General features: G+C 50.1%; 1 protein-coding gene across 1 annotated transcript in view; it reads left to right on the forward strand.

The window, feature by feature from the left end:
• The window catches only part of PLXDC1 (plexin domain containing 1), a 60,406-nt gene extending 49,143 nt beyond the window's left edge, over window positions 1-11,263 (forward strand). The window contains exons 10-14 of the mRNA XM_077779326.1: window positions 961-1,021; window positions 2,493-2,628; window positions 6,519-6,554; window positions 8,492-8,652; window positions 9,914-11,263. Coding sequence (XP_077635452.1) covers window positions 961-1,021; window positions 2,493-2,628; window positions 6,519-6,554; window positions 8,492-8,652; window positions 9,914-10,033 — 514 coding nt within the window. The 3' untranslated portion in view covers window positions 10,034-11,263. The remainder of the gene's footprint in view (window positions 1-960; window positions 1,022-2,492; window positions 2,629-6,518; window positions 6,555-8,491; window positions 8,653-9,913) is intronic.
• The last annotated feature ends 12,163 nt before the right edge of the window (window positions 11,264-23,426 follow it).

Genomic DNA, 23,426 nt, shown 5'->3' on the forward strand with positions numbered 1-23,426 from the left:
CAAGAGGTGCAGCTCGGAGCCCCAGGAGGCATCGTCAGAGGGAAAGACTGACAGCTCTCGGAAATCCTCCGTCTCGCTGGGTCCCTGGCAGATGGGTGGGCGGTTGCTAGTGAAGAAAATTAACAAGCCATGGATTCTTTCTCAGCACTGGTAGCTCATGACATGATTCTTCCCGTGCAGATGTCCCAGAGCTGGAGGAGGACTAGGTGGATTCCCCCGGCACCAGAGTGAAGAATTTCCATTTGAGCATGATGCCATGGAGAACATTCTCTGGTTCATCCTCACAGCCCCACCCCTTCCCTAGAGAAGCACTTGGCATCTTCCAGCCCCGCTGAGCTGCACAGTGTCCTCTCCTGGGACACTGGTCGGCCAGTTCAGTCTTTCCTAGCCTCTGGCAGGACCTTCCTTTCTGCCCTTTAGTCATCACACGGGAGGTATTGGCTAAAGCCTGCTGAGGTCCACCTTCAGCCCAGCCTCTCTTTGCCAAGTTCAGGCCCCTCCACAAAGGAAAAGGAGCTTTGTCTGTGAATGAGTGAAACTCTCTCCAGAAGGCATTGGTGTGAATTCCCTGAATTCTTAGCAGTTTCATAGCCGTCTAGAGTCTAGGCGACCTTAGAGTTCATTTGAGGTCATGCAGTCCATCGAGCTCCCTATACCCACACATCTGGGCAGACGTGGCCTTGGTCCTGGGGAGCTGGGTCAGGGAGGAGGGTGGAGATGCCACGGACACCTTCCCTTCCTTTTGGGGAAGGAGTAGTCGGGGTAGAAGGGTCTGAGTCCTGATCCCACAGCTGCCTGGTGCGGGAGAGGACACCTGCCTGGTGGTCTGGATCACCGCTGCCCTGGGAGGTTAGCCCCCTCCTCGCCATCATCGGAGAGCTGCTACTGAACAGGAGGAAATGAAGAGGAGGGCTTCTCTGTCAATCTCCTCACACCTCTTCCTTTTTGGTCCCCCTGCAGGTGCTCTAGTGGTTTTGACCGCTACCGCCAGGAGTGGCTGGCTTACGGCTGTGCCCAGGAGGTAAGAGGCTTAAGTGAGCCGGGTTGTGGGGAAGGGTAGGGCTGCTAGCAGACCCCTCCCCATGTAGCTCTTCACAGGACATCTTTGGCTCCTGGCGAAATTCTCCCCTCCATCTTGGACTTGACTCTCAGACTACTCTGAGCCAGTTAGGCCAGACTTGGGAGATTTTAGAGGGTTCTGTGGGTCCCTGAGAAAAGCCCTTCTAGAGACTTGGCCCTGTGGGGGCAGCTCTCCAGGAGTTGTTTTGGTGCTTGCGGAGGGTATGTTGGGCATAGTGTTGGCCACAGCTGGGTCCTCTGGGGGGCTGGTGACATTCTCGGAGCAGCTGCCCTGGCCCCAGACCTCAGGCTCTTCGGAGAGGCTGTCGTTCTGGGAGTGAGGAGGGGATCTCCTATTTGGAATCCCACACAGGTTCCTCCTCACTGCTGAAGTTCTCTGGAACACTCAGTGCTTTGATGCTGGGTGGGAGCATCCTGTTCTTACGCCTTACACCCACACAGGCGGATCCATTCGTCCATGGGTCCTTTCCCTCTCTCCCTATGCCTTCTTGCAGTGTGAGCACACTGTGTGCGCCCAGCACTTCCCTGCGTGTGCCTACACCTGCTCTGATTTCATCCCCACAGCGCCAGGAGCTGGGGGCCGGTGCTCCCTACTGCTCAGAGCGGGAAACTGAGGCATAGAGAGTTAGAACGACTTGATCTGCCTCTCATAACTGGTGAGATAGTGAAAGTGCAAGGCCCTACATTAAAAAAAAAAAAAATTGAGACAGTGCAAGTGGGAGGGGGCAGAGAGAGAGAGAGATCCAGAATCCAAAGCAGGCTCCAGGCTCTGAGCTGTCAGCACAGAGCCTGCCGTAGGGCTTGAACCCATGAACTGCAAGATCATGACTTGAGCTGAAGTCAGACGCTCAACTGGCTGAGCCACCCAGGTGCCCCAGTAAGGTCCCACATTTAAACATAAACCCCCAAACCCCACGGCTGTACGCTCACCACCGCCTATTTTATTAGTAAGCCTGGATGAGCTTTCTTTCTTTTTTTTAATATTTTTATTTTATTTCTAGGAGAGAGAGAGAGAGACGGCGTGAGCAGGGGAGGGTCAGAGAGNCCTGGATGAGCTTTCTAAGGCCTTAAAAAAAAAAAAAAAAACCTGGTCTGGCGGCCCACTTCTGACAGATTTGCTTTATTTGTTTAAGATTGGCATCTCAGCTCCTTCCTTGAGGAAGGATTCAAAGCAGCGGCCAGATAAATTGCCCTGGGAGAGAAGACGTTTCCAGGATAAAGTGGAAGGCTTAAATGCACTCAGGGCCCAGCTTTGGTTAGTTTACTGCACTTGAACCAAGCATGGGAATCTTGTTTTCTGGCCGCTGAGGGATGAAGGTGCCCTATCCTTCCTCCCATGCGAGGGCTCTTTTCTGTGTAGCGTGCCCGCCGGTGAGGCATCTGTCCAGGGCGGCACTGGTTCTCTCTTGCAGGCGGAGGGCAGGACGTGTGAGGACTTCCAGGACGAGGGCCACTACTCATCCTCCCCCAATAACTCCTTCAGCCCGTTTGATGGAGCCCTCACCACCACCTCCTCCTCCCTCTTCATCGACAGCCTCACCACCGAAGGTAAGGCCTGACCCCCAGGCGGGGAAAGAAGCCATGGGGAAGGGCTACCGCCCCGGGGCATCTCAGCTACTCCTGCCAGGGATTAGCTCAGCCAAGACGAATCACCCTGACTTTCTCAGATGAGGGACCTGAGGCTCAGGGAGCTGGGCTCACTTGCTGGGCAGAGGCAGAGCCAGGTTTCGAACAAGCGGACTCCATGCCCACACTCCATACCCACTGTGCTGGCGCACGTCAGGACTGTGGGATGGAATTCACTGCGGCGAGGGGAAAATTACGGTCCCGGCCCCGCACCAGGTATTTTATATATAGTACACCTTACACCTCAGTTCCTCTCAGGAGCACTGCTCGCAGAACTCGTGAGGTCTTGTCACCCCTGCAGCAGCTGTGAACTCAGGCCGCACACTCAGACGTGAGAGAAAGATTGCCGAATTTCTCTCCCATGGTGCTTCTGGCTCTGAACCCTCGCTTGGTCGGAGTGGTGGACCTCAGCTGTTCTGGGGCTTGGCTTCCTGCTCCTGCGACTTTGTGTGGACAGAGGGTCAGAGTGGGGCAGCTGTGTCCCAGAGGATTGCTGGTGACCCATGCCTGCCTCTTCAGGGTCTGGCTGTCCCCGGGGACTTCTGCCATCCTCAGGCCTGAGGGTCTTGAAGCTTCCAGAAGTGCCACAGAGCATCTGGGGAAGCCTTGTGCAAGCCCCTCCGGGATTCTTTGGCCACCACCGAAAAATTCCTCCCTCCTCTTTTTTCAGTACATCACGTCTAGGGTGTAGCCCTTTTTCCTTAGCTCCAACTGAAAGATGTGGGCTCTTACCGCCTCCACGGAGCCACATAAAAGGAAAAGGACAAACGGAAAAGAGGAAAGGAGAAAAGAAAGAGCCAAATGTTTTAAAGGATTTTTCAGCCACGGTCCCATTTTGTGGATGTGGAAAAGGGCCCGTAGGGCAAGGTCGGTTGCTCAGGGTTACGTGAAAGGTGAGTGGTGGATTGGTCTTTCCCTGGTGCGCCTGCTTTCTAACTGCAGCCTGGAGAACTGAAGAGCCAGACACGTGGATCTGGCCAGAGGGGAGTCCTAGAGGAAAGGGAAGAAAATGATAGGCGATCTAACATGTCGAGGGGCCTGACCATGTGCCAGGTAGGGTGCTAACGCTGTGCAGGCGTGAATACTCACTCGGTCCTTCTAACAATCCTGCGCGTTAATGATGTTGTATCCCCATGTTATAGAAGAAACACTAAGGTTCAGGGAGGTCAGTGACTTGCTCAGGGTCACACGGCCAGGAAGAGGTGGAGACAGGTCTCATTCAGCTCCAAAGCAGCAGTCTTGCCCCTCGACTGCTTTTCTTGGTGCTGAACAAAAGGATGTTTGAAAGGTCTTTGTGGATTTCAGGGGGCTGAAGAAATATAGCAAAGGATGAACGAGCAAGGCAGATCGGGTGACTCCCATGACTCTAAAGTTGCCTGGAGGGAGCTGGGTAAGACGCAGGCGTTGAGAGCAACACCTGGCTGCTGCTGGGGGGTGGGGAGGCGGGGGGTGTTAAGTGTATTAAATGAAAAAGGAAAAGGAAGAAACGGGTTGCCCTCAGGAAGTTGCGATCCTGTCCAGGAGTTGGAGTCTATCTTGGGGTACAAGGAGATGTGAACGAAAGGGATACAGCCAAAGGGACCCACCTGGGGCAGCGCAGAGGCGGGGAGCAGAGGCGTTAGTGGGAGCAGGGCTGCTGGAGGGTGCGGGGACCCCTCTGGCACCAGCCAGGCACAGGAGCAGAGAGGGCGGGGGGGCAGGAGGTGTGGGGGCTGGATTTGCTTGCAATCGAACATCACTCACACTCATCGAAGTGAACCAGAAGGACCTCTGAGTCGCAAGCAGCTGCTTCGGATTCTGTGTCTCCACCTCTCTCTGCCTCTCCCCAGCTCATGCTCTAGTCTCTGTCCTCTGTCTCTGTCAAAAATAAATAAACATGAAATATTTTTAATAAAAAGTTTAAAATTAAAAAACAACAACAAAATTAATGCCAAAAATTACACAATGAACAACATATCAAAACTTCACATAAAGACAGAATGGGACCCTCCTTCACTGTGTGAGCGAATCCCAGGCTTACAGAGGGCATTTCCAAGGTGGGACTTTTGAAAGAGGAATAGTGAAGGGGAGGAAGGGTATCCCCTGTAGGAGGAACAGCTGATGCAGTGGCTCAGAGGTCTGAGAGGTCTCCAAGGTCTGGGAAGCCTTGGGCAGCTCGTTATGGCCACTGCCATGGCATTGAGTTATGGTGAAAGACAAGAGGAAAGAAGGGAGGGGACAGATTGTAAAGAGCCTTGAACATCTGTGAGCAAAGGGGAGCCAGTAAAAGCTTCTATTTTATTTTTTTTAAGTTTATTTCTTTTCAGGGGCGCCTGGGTGGCTTAGTCGGTTAAGCGTCCGACTTTCGCTTAGGTCATGATCTCGCGGTTCGTGGGTTCGAGCCCCACGTCGGGCTCTGTGCTGACTGCCAGCTCAGAGCCTGGAGCCTATTTCAGAGTCTGTATCTCCCTCTCTTTCTGACCCTCCCCTGCTCACGCTGTCTCTCTCTCTCTCTTTCTCTCCTAGAAATAAATAAAAATATTTTTAAAAAAATAAAAAAAGAGTTTATTTCTTTTCAGAGAGAGAGAGAGAGAACAGAGGAGGGGCAGAGAGAGAGGGAGAGAGAGAATCCTAAGCAGGCTTTGCACGATCAGCACAGACTCTGATGCAGGGCTTGAACTCAGGAGCCTCGAGATCATGACCTGAGCCAAAATCAAGAGTCCGATGCTTAACCCACTGAGCCTCCTAGACGCCCCCCAGTAAAAACCTTTAAAATGACATGGGCAATGGAGGCGCAGGAGGGGGAAGAGGAGTGAGATGTACGTTATAGGCCACACACTGCAGATTATTCAGTTTGTTTCACGTTTCGGTGCTTCAAGCAGTAATCCTCGGTCCTCTAGAGCATTCTCCTGCTGTGCAACTCTTGTTTCCTCTCCTCAGAGGAATCTTTGGGGAAGAACGGTCAACCATCGGAACTTATGTAGGAAACCATAGGACATACACCTTGCGGTGTAGAAAGGGTGATGGCATGAAATCTGTCCTTCAAGTTGTGCATGGGGAGGGGTGTGGCCTTCAAGCAGATCTGAACTTGTGACGCACCCCTTCCTCAGCTTCCCGGTGTCCCATAGGAGAAGGAGAACGTGACAAGTCCTCACCCTGGCTTTGCAGGCAGCCACCCCCCCCACCCCCAGCCTTATCTCGTACCGTCTCCACCCTTCAGTGACAATGCACTGCTTTTTATTTTGCTGACTCTGGGCCTTTGCTCATGCTCTTTTCTCTGCCTGGAACCCTTTTTCCCCAGGCCCACCTCTCACCCCTCCATCTTGACATCCTTTGTCTGGATGAGGCCCCCAGTCAGAGATTCATTATGCTGGGTTTTAATTGTCACTCCATCACTCCCACTTGCTAACTCCCTGAGGGCAGAGAGCGTGTCTATCGCCAGTGCCCATTCCCAGTGCTCACCTCAGTAGTAGCATCCAATAAATACTTAATATGCTTGGATAAATGAACACAAGACTAGGAAAAGTCGGCTTGTTCATGGACTTTTCTCATTACACTGCTGTGTGACTTTAAGCAAGTCACCTCCCCTCTCTGTGCTTCCGTTTCTTTGCCTCTAAAATGAGGGCGTAGGGGTGCATGGCTGGCTTAGTCAGTAGAGCATGCGACTCTTCATTTCAGGGTTGTGGGTTTGAGCCCCACCTTGGGTGCAGAGATTACTTAAAAATAAAATCTTAAAAAAAAATTAAATGAAGGGTTGGACTAAACCTCCTTAAGGTCGCATCTGGACCTAAATAATCCCACTAATCGTATGCCTTCTCTCCTTCTCTTTAAAGATGACACCAAGTTGAATCCCTATGCAGGAGGAGATGGTGAGTACTGAGCTGCTTCCGCTCTTGATCAGACTCCCTGCCCCTTGGACTGGCCCTCACCCCCACTCCTGCACAGGAGAGGGTGCATCGGTCACGTGGCCTCTTTGCTTCTGTTCTGAGGTGGGGAGGAGGGGAGCAGCAGCAGCCTGAGCTTTCCGGACCTCCTGCTGGGCTCCTGGGCAGGGGCTGCTTGATTGAATCAATGTATCTAGACACTTCTCATCAGCCCGGAAACTCCTATAGACCTGTCTTGAATACTCACTTCCCTGAAAGCGAGGAGAGGAGAGAAAGGCTGAGCTAGAGCAGGCATGGCAGCGCGGGCCCCTTGTCCCCATGGGCCTCATGGTCAATGAGGGCTGGACGGCAGCTCCCACCAGAGGTGACGCCATTACTGCTCTGTGGGCATCGGGTGTGAGTGTGCATTGTGTGTCTGGCAGGGGGGACTGGGCCACATTCCCCTTGCCCTGCACCATGCATTCATCAGCCCAAACCCTGACCATCAGATCACCAGGGTCACTTTGGACTACGGGCTGACTGCCAGGGCAGGGGAGGCTAGCTTGGGGCGTGTCACCTCACCTGTCCCACCTATTGGCGGAAAGTGGCACTAACCATGCATTGGAGTACCCCGGGACCATTTCTCTACTTGGGTTTCCTCCGCTTGCAGGGAAGAGGGGTTGGGGAAGACAATGATTGGGATGCACGCACCATCTCATGAAAAATCCCCACTTCCTGTAAATTCTCATTCTGCCCACAAGCTATGTAAAAAGGATTTGAGGGGCGCCCTGGTGGCTTAGTCAGTTACGCGTTCCGACCCTTGATCTCAGCTCAGGTCTTGATCTCAGGTAAGTTCGAGCCCTGTGTTGGACTCCATAGTGAGTATGGAGCCTACTTAAGAAAAGAAAAAGGATCATTTGCTATTTCTTTTGCTTATGTGCTCATATTTCTTTTTTTACTTCATTATCTCCACATCCCGTTAGGGTAGGGAGCAGAAACAAGTAGCCACCCCGAGTAATAAGGGAATATAGGCTTCCTAGTGGTTGACTTGACTGTGTCCTTGGGCAAATCACTTTACCTCTCTGTATTTCCGTTACCTCAGCCGTACAAAAAAGGGGTTGGACTAGATGACATTCCAGCTTGATTGTCTACGGCAATACTTAGGCTGCTCCTTGGGATGCATTTCAAATGCTCAGGGCATTCTCAGAGATTGCCAGCTGGTATATTAGCCCTCAGAGGACCTGCTTCATTCTTCTGTTGAGCTCCCACCATGGGGCCCACCATTTTTTTCTAAGAGCTAAGGACACAAAGATGACTATGACACTGTCCTTGCCCTCCAGGAAGCCACAGTCTGGTAGTGGACAGTGACAGGTGAAAATATGGTCATGTTTTATTATAATGGTTAACACTGAGGTCATCCAAGATACCAGCCCTGGTCTTTTGCAATTGACGTGAACTATCTGATTTTGACCCTTACGATGACCCTATCAGGTAGCCATTATTATCCTTCTACAGAAGTGGTAAGTGAGACACGGAGAGGTTATATAATTTGCCCAAGGTCACGCAGCTAGTGAGTTAGCACAGCCTGGATTTGAACGAGGCAGCCATAACTCCAGATCCGAAACTCGTCACCATCTCCTATCCTTTGAGAATTCCTTAAAAGCACTTGTGGCACGAGTACTAGAGAAAACTTCTCTTGTGCTCCTTTTTAGGAATTTAGGCAACTTTTAGGTGATTTTGGAAAACCGCCTGAACCATGCCGAGGGCAACGTAAATGCCACGCTCATGACTCCACTCCCTCCCCACCTTCTTACGTATTTCACAAGCAGACCCCGAGATTCTGCTGGATTTCGTCTCTGAGATTTTGTCCGAACCTGGGGCTTCATGGCCCCGCCTTCCCTGCTCCCCTGTAGCCCCTCCCTGCCCTAATGGTCTCTTCACAGGCCTTCAGAACAACCTGTCCCCCAAGACAAAGGGCCCCCCAGTGCACCTGGGCACCATCGTGGGCATCGTGCTGGCCGTCCTCCTGGTGGCAGCCATCATCCTGGCTGGGATTTACATCAATGGCCACCCCACCTCCAATGCTGCGCTTTTCTTCATCGAGGTCAGTGCTGAATTTGGCCACAGTCCTGCTGTCTATCTGCTTCTGCATCAGTGTTTCCCCGGTCACTGAACACCTGCCTCTCCCCACCTCATCCCTCACCCCGCACGCCCAACTCCTGTTCCCATCTGAGGAAACTTCATCGACTCCGGCCTGGCGCACCGTGCACTGGCTGGTGCCCTTTTAGTCCCTAACTCCGAGGGCTCCCCCAGGAGTGTGGCACCCCCTCTTGTCCCGTTGAACAGCCCCTCTGCATTTGCTCCCCCATTTGGGAAATCAGAAGAGCCCCCAGAGGAAAGAAAGAGAAATCGCTAGGGATTGTACAGCTCATCCTTAATGATTTGTGGTGTCTCACCCCATATTCCAGGCCTGGTGCTTATTCAAAGCCATAACAGAACCGGGATCTCTGCCTCTTTGCCTGCTGGGGTAGGGGGAGCGGGGTTAGATTAGAATTGACAAGGCATGATAATCCTAAGGGTCTCTGGGAGCTTTTGTTGAGGATGCTGTGGTTTGGAATGTCTCAGAATTCAGAAGAACCAGCTCAAAGAGCAGCTTGGGAAGTAAAGGCCGTCCCCCTTCTCTCTGGGCCACAGGGGATTAAGCAGCTCCGCCCCTGTCCTCCGATCTCAGTCCCTCCCAGCTCTGCCTGTGGTCCATTAGTGCTGCCTCTGTGCCCACAGTCTCCCCCACAGAGGTCACAAGCCCAGTGACCTCATCAATCAGAGGCGCAGGTGGTATGTTCCACTTTATCTAGAAGCCCCTTTCTTGTAAGCCCTAACCGGTCAGACTTAAGTATCTGCAGGTCCCCAGCCCCAGGGATGTTGATGGAGCAGGTCTGAAGGGGGCCCAGGAATCTGCATGCTTACTCCCCAGCTGACTCTGCTGCAGGGCCTGTCCTGTCGTGGCTTTTCCAGAACCTCCCAGATCATTCCATCTTTTGCCTACTGCCTCACTTTTCAGTCTCAGGGCTCCGCGCAGTATGTTGCTAAGGCTCTTACAGTCCTGCAGTCCATGCCGTGAGCGGTAAAATGACCTCCTCCCAAACTCCTCAGGCTCCCAGGAAGCTTTCCTCCCAGCACTTGATGAGTCACGTGGGGAGGCTTCTGGGGAGGAGGGCCCTGAACTCCATCCGGCTCCCACTAGGCTCCCAGGGCCCTTGTGAAAAGAGTTTCGGTGCTCAGCACTGCCTCTGGGGATGCGGAGGGGCCCCAGGTGGGTGAGGCCGTGCCTGCTGACTTCTGCGTCTGTACCCCTCCCCCCACAGCGGAGACCTCACCACTGGCCGGCTGTGAAATTCCGCAACCACCCCAACCATGCCACCTACACGGAGGTCGAGCCCTCGGGCCACGAGAAGGAGGGCTTCGTGGAGGCTGAGCAGTGCTGAGGGCCCCAGGTCTCCTATTGAAAGGATAGGAAAGAAGACCCCCGGGACCCCGGAAAAGACCAGTCAAAGCAAAGCAGAGAAGTAACTTTCTTTGGCTTCCTCTGAACATTTCCTGGCTGGGAAGACGAAGATGAGTCGGTGGCTTGTGGTGACAGAGCCATGGTTTGACCGTCACATACCATATACTGAAGCAGGGGACAGAAAAGCAACCACGTGAGGTTTTTAAGGGATGATAACCTAAGTTCATCCTGTTTTGATGTAAGGGGTCTCTCTCCCCTTCTGGGTCTCTCAATGGTCTCCTCGGGTAGTACTGCCCCAGAGGCCCCTCCCACCTGGAGATGGCCAGATACCCTGCTCCGGTCCCCTAATGCCCCTCCATGTGACACAGAGACCAAGACTCTAGATGGGGGCGGCCCCATTCCAGGGTCCATAGACTCCAGAGCTGGTCCTCATGGCTATGGATTCAGTGTATTTAGCCCCAGCCTCTGTGGTTCTGGAAGTCTGAAGTTCTAACCATCCGTTAAGCACAGGTACAGCTTTGCATGGGAGGTTGTGATCAGAGGAAAGCTAAAGGGGAAGAGACAAAAGAACTGGTGGGGAAAGTTGCATTTACTCTCTCTCGACTTATCCTTTCTGCTGGCAGCCACTCCTTCTGCAGCGAACGTGCGTGCAGCCCGCGTCGTGGGCTTTACCCCAACCGCGGCCCAGCCTTGGCCTGGCGAGCTGTGCTGTGCATGGCCACATCCATGGTGTGGGGCTCTTGATTCCAATGGCACGTTCGGTGGCCATTGAAGTCATGGCCTGGCCTGTCAGCGCCAGCAAGTACCTTCAAAGGCAGGGCCTGACAGACTAATCCTTTTCCTCCTCTGAGCTGAATGTTTCTAGCCACTAAAGAGACGAAACAGGATGGCTTCTTGGAGACCTACTTGGCAGGAACCTCAGCTGGGTTCTGTAGAGGAGCAAAGCGGCCGGAATGGAAGCTGGCATGGGCAGGAGGGACTTTCCACGCAACCTGGACCTGGAAAGGGGCTTCCATCTTTCCAGCTCTGGTGGGATCTTTTGGAGCAAAGAGCTAGGCTCTCAAACTTCACCTGGCTTTAAGGGACTTCTGTCCCAGGGATGAGTTGAGGCTGCTTCCTGAAGAGCCTTTAACCTTAAAATCTATAGCTCAACCTCATTGAAAGTAAAGAATAGCAGCAGCAAATAAATGTCAAATCAGTCTCCTCGTCACCCATGCTCTTTCATGCACATCACGCCACACCCTTTTGCGCATCACCGTGTCACTGGGTCACTGGGGGTGACCTCCTAGGTGGGGGTAGGGAGTCTGCCAATAACCAGACACCTGCGAACACTTGACCCAATGTTTACCAGACGCTTCGTGATTTATCCTCAGTGAGGCTGCTATTGACAATCCAAGTAGGGAAAATGCTGGAGATATCTATATATCTATATAGATATATTTTTCTCCACAAACCAGACAAGGAAGAACTAGGGAGAGGCTCAGAATCTGAGAAAGAAAAAAAGACACTGCAAGCAAGAGAATAGGGGTCCTTTCCAAGCTTCTGAAGGACAGAAAGGTCTGTAACTGAGCTCTCTTAATGAGAGAAGAGCAGCCAGCCGCTAAAATGAGCCGGGCTCCCGGCACTCACGGCCAGCAGGAGGGTGATTTTCGCCTTTGCCTGTCTAGCAAAGCATCTATGACCTTTATGTGTCTAAAAAAGCCAGTGGGGCAGTTTTCCCTGTTTCCCACTGTTGTGGCCCAGTGCAGGGCACAGCACCATTTGCCCCCCTCCCAAACTCCAGCAAGCTTCTTCCCAAGCAGGAGCTCTGCCCACTGTTCAGGATTCCTGAAGGGAAAGACTATGGAGAGTGAAGAAAGGCGTGGGGATTCAGTGAGGCCTGTGCCGTAACCCCATCCCCACTCCAGGTGGAGAAAGCCTGTGTTGACAGTGGCAACCACAGCGGAGCCGCTTGGCAGCAGGTGGAGGAAAGACGTGTCACAAGGAGAGGGCCCTGGACATGAAGGGTCAACACGCGTAGCCAATGCTTGAGTTACAGAGGCGGGCATCTCAGTTAACGCTAGTTCCCAGCTACCCTTAGGATCTGTGACAAGAGCAGCATTTCTTAGGCATGGGAGTTGTACTCCAAGGTAGAGCAGGTTAGTGGGGGTGCTAGGGAAAGGCTCACTTGGAGAATGAGTGGCCAGAAGGAGACACAGGGGTCTTGTGGTCAACCCCCACGTTTGGCTGACAGTCCAGCAAGGCACGATCAACATGTGCATGATCACACGTGTGCACGATCAACCACAGAGGGCTTGCAGACTTCCGGGACCTTCTGCCCCACCAGCAGATAGTCTCCAAGGTCATTGGCAGGTACCTTTTCCTACATGGTGCCTTTGGGTGTCCTCACCATGATCTCACTGAGGGGCAGGAGGGCAGGATCTGTGGACAGGAAGCCACAGCGACAGGAAACTTCAACCCTGTGCAGTGGGGCTCTGGGAAGCTGTCTGTGTTGTGCCCAGAAATCGGAAGTTCTCAGGGAAGCTCTGTTTTACACCAGAACTCTTAAGAGAGCCAGTGTGGGTAAGAAGAGGGACGCAGAGGCTGGGTATGAGACGGGCCCTGCGTCAGGCTGACAGCACCACCCCCACTCCTCCAATCTGCGGCCTCCAGATGTGTGGGCTTGTCCGGGAAGATCCTGGGGATTCGGATTCTAGAACATGAGCACATACAAGGTGAGCCCGTTATCAACCCCAGCACCAGGAATGCCCCAGGTATTGCAGACGGGTTTCCAAACTCGAATGACTGGCCACCTCCCTCCCACTAGAATCAAGTGCCACTCGCCCACACCAGCAGGTCTGCCATGACACTAGAAGCCACTTCTTCATATCTCAGCCTGGAGCACGAGGTTCAGAATGTTCTTTTGTCACCATCAGGAGCCCTCTATGGGCCGCTAGAAGTAAGTTTTTAAATTTGTGCATCTTATCAGGGCTCTTCTGTGTAAAGTATCCCTGTGTGTGTATATATTTAGGCATGCATACATGCAAGTGCACACACATGTACATTTTGTTGTTAAAAACATTGGATGGAGCCATAGCTGTGCTCAGGCTTAAGACAGGAGCAAAAGCTGGGACACCTGGGTGGCTCAGTTGGTTAAGCTTCCAACTTTGGCTCAGATCACGATCTCACGATTCATGAGTTCGAGCCCCTCATCCAGCCCTGCTCTGACAGCTCAGAGCCTGGAGCCTGCTTGGGATTCTGTGTCTTCCTTTCTCTCTCCGCCCCTCCCCCACTTGTGCTCTATCGAAAATAAATAAAACATTAAAAAAATAAAAAAAATTTTTTTTTTTAATGTTTTATTTATTTCTAGGAGAGAGAGAGAGACAGCGTGAGCAGGGGAGGGTCAGAGAGAGAGTGAGTCACAGACTGAAACAGGCTCCAGGCTCTGAGCTGGCAGTCAGCACAGAGCCCGATGCGGGGCTCGAACCCACGAACCGTGAGATCATGACCCAAGCGAAAGTCGGACGCTTAACCGACTAAGCCACCCAGGCGCCCCTAAAAAAAATTTTTTAAAAGGCAGTGGCAAAAGCCACCAGCCAACCACACTATTTGACAAGCGGAGTGTCCAACACTTGAACTGACCACTCATCTGGTTGTGGGCAAGGCTAAGATTCTTTTTTCCCAGTCCGGGAAAAGATTACAGATTTGCACAGAGCACTGATCAATCAGGGGCTGCGCTCAGGCTCCCTGGCCTCGGGAACCCACACCTGAGAAAGTCACAGATCAAATGCAGCCAACCTCTCTCTCTTGCTCTCTTTCTCTCCCCCCCACCCCCTTTATCCCCTGCCTTGCAACCAAAAAACTACCTGATCTTACACTCAGTGTTAATAATAAAAAAGCAACTTTCTTCTATGACTTCTGCTGGGTGCAAAATAAGGTGCCAAGAATTTTGAGTGCATCCTGCAAACCGCTGCTCTTGCCAAAGTTCCTGCGCTAAGGAGCAGAGGTGCCACCTCCAGTGACCTGCCCACCAGGGGTACCTCTCCTACCCCCCACCCCACCCCCAACCCTACTTCCGGGAGAAACAGTCTAGAAAGAGATCCCAGCTATTGATTTATTTGGGGTATGTGGGTTTCCCCTTGTGGGTTTTTAATCTCCTATCTAGAGATGCAAAATAAATCTGCAGAAGATGAGGCTGCCGAATTTCTGGACGCTTTCCAGTCAGAACACTTGAGCGGCCTCGGTGTTATCACTTTGCGTTTTTTGTTCACAAAACACCGTTAGGCAAACCAAAACAAAGAGAGGAAAAATTTGAACTCCTCGCGGTCAAAATCAGCGACGCCAAATTTCAGGCTCCAAACGAGCTGATTTATAAATAAACATGCCACGTTTGCCAAGTAAGGAGGACTGAGTCGGAGAAGGGCAGCAAAGGCTGGTGGTGAAAAAACAGCCGCTACGGCAGCTGGTCAGAAGGTGGGAGTTATAGCCCCAGGCTTGTCCCTGAGAAGCTGTGTGATGTGGGCCAAGTCGCCCGACTTCTCTGGGCAGGGATATGCTCCTCTTCTTAGCAAACAGCTTCACCTGCTTCCACCCCTCACCCCCCCACCCCCCACCCCAACGCCTGCCCTTCCACACAGCACCTCAGACCCAAGCAGCCCTTCCTTTTCCATTATCCTGGTAAGGTTACCAACTTGTTCTAGTCGGCCTGGGACCTTCTTGGTTCTAACACTGACAGTCCTATGTCACAGGAAACCCCTTAAGGACTAACACACTGGATCAGTTGGTTAGTCTAGCCTTAGAGTCTATCTAGACGCCATAGGCTGAAAAGATAAGGTTAACCATTTCAAGGACTTTGGGGAGGGGGGGGTCTGGCTGGCTCAGCTGGTAAAGCATGCAACCCTTGACTTCAGGGTTCTGAGTTCAAGCCCCACATTGGGTGTGGTCTACTTAAAAAATAAAAAGCAGGGGCACCTAGGTGGCTCAGTCAGTTAAGCATCTGATTTTGGCTCAGGTCATGATCTCGTGGTTTGGGAGTTCAAGCCCCGTGTCAGGCTCTGTGCTGACAGTCCGGAGCCCGGAGCCCACTTCAGATTCTGTGTCTCCCTCTCATTGCCCTCCCCCACTGTCTCTCTCAAAGTAATAAATAAACATTAAAAGCTCTTTTTAAAAAAGTAGAGACAAATTTTTCAAAGACTTTAGAGTCTTGGACCTAGCTCCTCCAAGTGTGGTGGCTATAGGTATCCCTTAAGGATTAGCTGGAAATGCAGAAGTCAGGCCCCCCCAACCCAGACTTACTGAGTCAGAATCTGAGTTTGAGGAGCTCCCCAAGGGGACTCATGTGAAACTCAAGAAAGTTTAGGAAGCACTTCCAGGAAGCAATCTTACCTACAGGATCCCAGCCCACTGGGGAGGCATTATTCCCCCATTTCCTAGATGAGGAAACTGAGGTTCAGACAGGTGGTTTACTTGTTTATTAATTTGATTCATACTCACTAAGCACCTACCGTGTGGCACCTACCATTAAGTGACTCGCCCAAGGTCACATAGCTAGGAAGTAGCTGAGACAATCTCCAAACCCAGGACTTTAGATTCCCATCTGGGGTTGTTGCCTGCGTACCACAGGGCGGCACCAGAACCACACAGCCACAGTTCAGTTTAGAAGCCGACTGGGGCGTAAACAGAATCCTCCCAGGCTTCTAGAGATCCTCAAAAAGATGCATAACAATGACTTCAGACACTCATCCTTGGCTCCTGGAACCTGAGCTTATCAGGTATTTATTTCCACAGTTCCAAGAGCTTGAAAATCCTCATTGCTGCTGCCTCCTCCGCGTCTGCTCCCCCACTGGGAGACCCTCTCACAAGATTTGGAAGCACTTTCCACAAGGCTTTACAAACCAGGGCCACGCCTCTGTGCTATTTTTCTTCTTGAATGGAGGACAATTGATTACTTCATTTGCCACAATGGGGCTGGAGAGAAGGGAGGCAGGAAGCGGGAGTCCTCACTTGAACCGCTAAAGCCAAAGAGAAAGCCTTTGGGGGACGGTTTTTCTGACGTTCATAAGGCATTTTTACATCTGGTCCTGCGAGATAGCTAAATCATGCCCACAGTTTTCCATAAAGTTAAAAGCACTGAAAGAGAAATATCTGAATATAGGCCAATAACATTTCATCATTCATTCCCCATCGTACGATCCAACCTTCTCTTCCAGCTTCAGTCTTTCCTTTTCAGTACAGAAAATTGACTGTCACCACCATGGGATCAGATGGAGTGTCCAAAAGGTATAACATAAGGCTCACCGGGCCCAGCTGAGGAAAGTCTGAAAATCGTCAGGAAATAACAAATCCCATCTATCTTCCAAGGACCCACAGCTGTCAACAAACTCAGATGTGGGAAATTAAGCGCTTAATGGTGAGCCCTTTGCCTTGACTCCTCTCTCCCGAGGAACAGTAAGTAATTCCAAGAGCCTCTCCTCAAGGCCAAAAGGGCAGCCAGTCCCAGGGCCCGCCCTGTCCCCTCTCTGGAGGGCCCACACCCCCCTCTTCTCCCCCAGGGCTTCCATGGACTGAGCAAAATCTTCCTAGCTGCCTTTGCCCTTTCTTCTGCCTCCAGAGATAACCACTCAGCCCACTTCACTGCAAGGGAGGAACCAAAGCAAGAAAATTGGGCGTTTTTACTTACAAAAGCCCTGATCTGGGGCGCCTGGGTGGCTCAGTTGGTTAAGCGTCTGACTTCGGCTCAGGTCATGATCTCACAGTTCGTGGGTTTGAGCCCTGTGTCGGGCTCTGTGCTGACAGCTCAGAGCCTGGAACCTGCTTCAGAAAATGTGTCTCCCTCTCTCTGACCCTCCCCTGCTCACACTGTCTCTCTCTCTCTCTCAGAAATAAATAAAACATTAAACAAATTTAAAAAAACAAAAGCCCTTCCATTTACTTTTGTCATCTGAGACGATGCTGGGGGCGGCAGGCAGCTCTCATTTACTAAGTGCTGACTATGTTCCAGGCAATGCGGTGTGAGATTTATTTGTATACATCCTCACCTAGAAGGCAGGTGTCGCTGTTAGCGCTACCTTACAGAGGCCACTGAGGTGCAAAGCACATGAGGGAATTTGCTCAAGGTCACCGGCTAGGTCGCTCAGGCAAAGTAATGAAACCTTGGCAAAGGTAACTAGAAGTCAGTTGGCCTACTGTTTGATGCTTCCTATTGTTTGATTCCTCTGCTTTGTTCCTGGGGCCAGGCCCACCCTCTACCAAGGATTCACAGAATCCTGTCCTCTGTGGAAGCCAGGAAATGGAGTTGGATTGAAAGAGGCAACATTGCCTCAGTTTTTGAATGTCTGAGGCTGCCCAGACCCCAGTGCACTAGGTGTTAGCTCTCTAGAAATGAACCCCCTCGTGGTGCGCCTCCATCCTTTGGGCCACGCATCTTAGAGACTGACCTGATGTGTTCTTGTCTATAAGAGCCCAGACTACAAGAATGGCTTTGTCCAGTTCCCCAACCCCTTGGTTTTACAGAGGGAAAACAGAGGCCCGTGAAGGCCAACAATGACTTGCCCACAGCCACACAGAAAGCAGGAGAGCCCGGGCTACTAGTTCTCAGAACCAGCCTGTGAGGTGGGCAAAGCACAGGGGCTCTGGTGCCCCTGGGCCTGGGTTGAATGCTGGTGACGCCACATGCCACCTCTGTGACCTTGCACAGTCGCTCCATGTCCCTGCTCACTTACAGCATCAGTTAAATGGAAGCAATGAAAACAGGAATGCCTGCCTCATCAGGCTTTGGAAGGATTAAATATGGCAGCATTTGGAGACAAACGCAGCACTCAGAAAGTGCCCTGCAAGTCGTTTCTTCTTCTTCTTTTTTTTAATGTTTATTTATTTGTGAGAGACTGACTGAGCCACCCAGACGCCCCTCTTGGCTTCTTTTTTACTCGTGAATTACTAACTGCAGCATGACCTATTATCACTGGGGGCGAATGGATTTTCTGGCACCTTCTACCGCCTTTATGTTTGGGTGCGGTTTCCGCCAGAAGATGGCGCTCTGCCGGGTGACCTGTTGGGCAGGCAGTTTCTCCCCCTCAGAAAGCCTCCCACTTACCCGAGGGTGGGGATAGACATTGACAGACATCCTAGGGCAAAGGGGAGGCTCTTGTGACTCTAAAGGAAACAGGCACTGAAATGTCTCCTCACTTTTCACTCCTAGCTTTCTATATTCATCTTCAAAACACTAAGCACTAAGTTATTTTCCGGGCGCCTGGGTGGATCAGTCAGTTAGGCTTCCAACTTCGGCTCAGGTCATGATCTGACGGTTCGTGAGTTTGAGCCCTGCGTTGGGCTCTGCTGACAGCTCAGAGCCTGGAGCCTGCTTTGGATTCTGTGTCTCCCTCTCTCCCTGCCCCTCCCCTGCTCACACTCTGTCTCTCTCTCTCTCTTAGAAATAAATAAAAATTAAAAAACAAAAACAAAAAAACACTGAGTTATTTTCATGTTCTGTAGAGGCAAAAAAGAGGAATATGAGAAAGGGATATTGCAGAATTCAGCGTACAGAAATCAACCCCAGAAAACCTCCCTCAGTGATTAATTTTGAAGGAGGGTCTCAGTACCTAAGGCTGACTGTTTCGTAAGTAGACCAGATGAAGCACTGGGTTTTCTTTTCTAGTTCCTTTTAAACCTAAATTAAAAACAGACTAAGCGAAACAAGACTGGATGTATCACAATCCCGGATATCAAGATCTGCTACAAAGCTGTAGTAATCAAAACAGTATGGTTCTGGCACAAAAGTAGAGACACAGATCAATGGAACAGAATAGAGAGTCCAGAAATAAATCCACGATTATACGGTCAATTAATCTTTGACAAAGGAGGCAAGAATATGCAATGAGGAAAAGACTGTCTTTTCAACAAATGGCGCTGGGAAAACAGGATAGCTACAGGCAAAAGAATGAAACTGGACCACATTCTTACACCATACACAAAAATAAACTCAAAATGGATTAGAGACCTAAATGTGAGGATTGAAACCATAAAAATCCTTGAAGAGGGTATAGGCAGTAATATTTCTGACATTGGCCATAGCAACATTTTTGTAGATGTAACAAAAGCAAAAATAAACTGTCCGGACAACACCAAAATAAAAAGCTTCTGCATAGCAAAGGAAACAATTAACAAAACAAAAAGACAACCTACTGAATGGGAGAAGATATTTGCAAATGACATATCCAATGGGGGGGGGTTTACTATCCAAAATATAAAAAGAACTTATGCAACTCATTACCAAAAACCCAAATAATCCAATTTAAAAATGGGTAGATGGGGCATCTGGGTGGCTCAGTCAGTTAAGCATCTGCCTCTTGGTTTCAGCTCAGGTCATAATCTCATGGTTGGTGAATCTCAGAGTCCACATAGGGCTCTGTGGTGACAGCTCGGAGCTTGCTTAGGATTCTCTCTCTCTCTCTCTCTCTCCTTCTCTCGCTGCCCCTCCCCTTCTTGCTCTCTCTCTCTCTGTCTCTCTCTCTCAAAAAAAAAAATAAACTTTAAAAAAGGGCAGAAGATATGAAGAGACATTTCTCCAAAAAAGATGTACAGATGGCCAACAGACAAATGAAAAAATGCTCAACATCACTCATCATCAGTGAAATGCAAATTAAAATCACAATAAAGTATCCACTTCACACCAGTCAGAATGGCTAAAATCAAAACCACAAAAAACAAGTCTTGGAGAGGTTGTAGAGAAAAAGGAACCCTCATGCACTGTTGGTGGGAGTGCAAACTGGCACAGTCAATATGGAAAACGGTATGGAGGTTGCTCAAAAAATTAAAAATAGAACTACCATCGAATCCAGTAATTCCACTACTGGGTATTTACCCAAAGATTATGAAAACACTGATCTGAAAAGATATATGCACCCCTATGTTTATTGCAGGATTATTTACAATAGCCAAAATATGGAAGCAGTCCAAGTATCCATCTATAGATGAATGAATGAATGAATAGGGGTTCTTGGGTGGCTCAGTCGGTTGAGCGTCTGACTTCGGCTCAGGTCTTGATCTCACAGTTCGTGGGTTTGAGTCCCATGTCAGGCTCTGTGCTGGCAGCTCAGAGCTCGGAGCCCAGAGCCTACTTCTGATTCTGTGTCTCCCTCTCTCTCTGCCCCTCCCCTGCTCATGCTGTGTCTCTCTCTGTCTCGAAAAATAAAGATTAAGAAAATTTTAAAGAAAATATAAATGAATGAATAAATAAGATATGACACACACACACACACACACACACATACACACACACTGAACCTGGGTGGCTCAGTTGGTTAAGCGTCCGAGTCTTGGTTTTGATTCAGGTCATGATCTCATGGTCTGGACATGGAACCTGCTTAAGATTCTCTCTCTCCCTCTCCCTCTATTTTTCCTCTGCTTGTGCACATGCGCGTGCACACACACATCCCACACTCTCTCTCTTTAAAAAAAAAAAGAATGAAATCCTGCCATTTGCAACGATATGGATGGATCTAGAGGGTATAATGCTAAGTGAACTAAGTGAGAGAAAGACAAATAATATATGATTTCACTCACATGTGGAATTTAAGAAACGAAATAAATGAACAAAGAAAAAAAGAGACAAACCAAAAAACAGACTCTTAACTACAGAGAAGAAACTGATGGTTATTGGAGGGGGATGGGTGAAATAGGTGACGGGGATTAGAGTATGATGAGAAACTATAATGGAAGCTGAGGGCCAAGCACAAGCTAGCACCACCGCCCCCCCCTCCCCCGTGGGGTATGTGTGACATCCCTCAAGCACTTCTAGCTGCCCAAGAACAAAGGAAAGGATAGAAAACAAATGGTTAAACTGATAGAGTATCCATCAGTTTACAAATATCTCATTAATAGCCTATCTCCAAAGACTCCCTACTATCTTAATAATCTTCACTAGAAGGAAAAACAACCTTAGCTTGGCAATAGCTAGGCCTCCAGAAATCTGCAAATCCTCTTTAGCATATGGAAATCCCTTTAAAGAACTTCCTCTTGACTCTACTTTCCTCAACTCCACAGTAGATAAGCAGTCACTCTGCACAGCCCCAGTGTAGCTCTACCCGCCCATGGGTCCTGTCCCCGTGCTTTAATAAAATCACCTTTTTGGGGCGCCTGGGTGGCTTAGTCGGTTAAGCGTCCGACTTTCGCTTAGGTCATGATCTCGTGGTTCCTGGGTTCGAGCCCCGCGTCGGGCTCTGTGCTGACTGCCAGCTCAGAGCCTAGAGCCTATTTCAGAGTCTGTGTCTCCCTCTCTCTCTGACCCTCCCCTGCTCACGCTGTCTTTCTCTCTCTCTCTCCTAGAAATAAATAAAAATATTAAAAATAAAATAAAATAAAATAAACTTTTTGCACCAAAGACGACTTCAAGAATTCTTTTTTGGCCGTCGGCTCAGCACCCCCACCAACACCCCCAAACCTCCATACCCCAGAGTATACTTATCATGATGAGTGCTGAGTAATGTATAGAATTGTTGAATCACTATATTGCATGCCTGAGATCNTTGCTTTGGATTCTCTGCCCCTCCCCTACTCACTCTCTCTCTCAAAAATAAATAAACATTTATAAATAAATAAATAAATAAATAAATAAATAAATAAATAAAGCACCTACATTGAGGTCTGGCATTCAATATGCATTTTGCATATTTGTAGAAAGGGTGAGTGTAGGAGAGATCTGCCTCTTAACCCAAACAGAATAGTTTTCTTTTCCTAACCTGAGAAATTCCTTTTCATGGATGTTTTGACAGAAGGGAAAAAGGTGAGGGGGCGCCTGGATGCCTCAGTCTGTTAAGCATCTGACTTCAGCTCAGGTCATGATCTCACAGTCCATGGGTTTGAGCCCCGCGTCGGGCTCTATGCTGACAGCTCAGAGCCTGGAGCCTGCTTCAGATTCTGTGTCTCCCCCTCTCTCTGCCTACCCCCGCCCCCGCTCGTGTTCTGTTCTCTCTCTCTCCCTATCAAAAATAAACATTAAAAAAGAAAGAAAGGTGAGACTCTTAAATGCTGAGAACAAACTAAGGACTGATGGGTGTGGGGGGGGGAGGAGAGAGATGGGCATGGAGGGGAGCACTTGTGGGGATGCGCACTGGGTGTTATATGGAAACCAACCTGACAAACTATTTGTAAAAAAAATAAAAATAAAATAAAATAAAATAAAAAACAAAAAAGAAAGAAAGGTGAAAAGCCTTCATTTTCTTTCAAAGGCACATAAGGCCAAGGCCTTCTAGATGTGGCTCTCTTGCAGGCTCTGCGATCAGGTGGGCTGCAGGCTCACAGGCTCGCAGGGAGAGCAGGAGGAGGGGACCTCTAATCCCCAGGCCCACAGGATAACCAGAAAACCTAAATTTAGAACCCTCCTCTCTCCCTTTGGAGGCTTCCTCTCCTTCGGGAGAGAAGCTATCCAGGCAGCTTCCAGAAACAGGACAGGCTGGGTCTGCTGGTTTCTGGTTATTTGGAAAAAAAAAAAAAAGCACAAATTAACTCTCAGTCCTCCGCACCCAAATAGATGACTCATAGTCAGCCCTGTTGCATAAAGAAAGGACACAAAATGAAGAAATGCAGAGCAAAGTGCCAGAGGCACCGGGAGCATTTCTGAAGCGTTTCTGGAACGAATCCCTTCCTGGCCTGGTCTTCACAATTCAGATTCTCGGTTTCTGGGGAAAATCAGTTTCTACAATATAAACACCCCAAGAGAGTGGGTGGTATGGGATCACGGCCCAGGGCGGGTTAGAATCGAGCACCAAAAGGCTACAGAGGAATTTCTCCTTTCCTTTGTTAGTGAAGATTTACCAAAAAGGCCCTTTGAGGAAGTAACTGCCCTAGAGACCTCAGAGAGGCAGAACAGACCCCCCAGGGTCCCCTCTAGGATTTTTCTCTGTTCTGCGACTCGGATCCGCTGGTTAAAGAAATATCCACCGCCGTGGTGGTTTCTGTTACTTCCGTCTGAGTTCCTTCCTTTCAGGCGACTGTACAGATTTGACAACTAGCAATTACAGGAGCCTAAATGAGCTCAGGTCTCCCGCACCACCTGTATTTCCTACACCCCGGCAAACAAAGTGCCTCAGCAGTTTGGCATGTACACGGCTCCTCTTCCAGAATAAAAGGATCCCTCCTAAGGGGCTTTACAGCTTTTGAAACACTTTCACATGCTCAGGTCTCAAAGGCAGGGCAAGCAGAGCTCACACCATCCAGTCTCGGGGACACTCGGCGGGCTGTTCCTCCCCTAGCCCCAGCCCCAGCCGAGCACGATGCTGAGAGTTCAGTACAAACCCAACCATAGGTCTTACTGATTGATCTTCTTAGTGGTCAAGAGCTTTCTCTCAATATCTCGTTTATGGTCTGAGCTCCCTAGTTCTTCCAGGTTGGCAGGGTAG

Source organism: Crocuta crocuta, unplaced genomic scaffold (genome assembly GCF_008692635.1).
Source record: "Crocuta crocuta isolate KB4526 unplaced genomic scaffold, BGI_CrCroc_1.0 scaffold68, whole genome shotgun sequence".
NCBI lineage: Eukaryota > Metazoa > Chordata > Mammalia > Carnivora > Hyaenidae > Crocuta > Crocuta crocuta.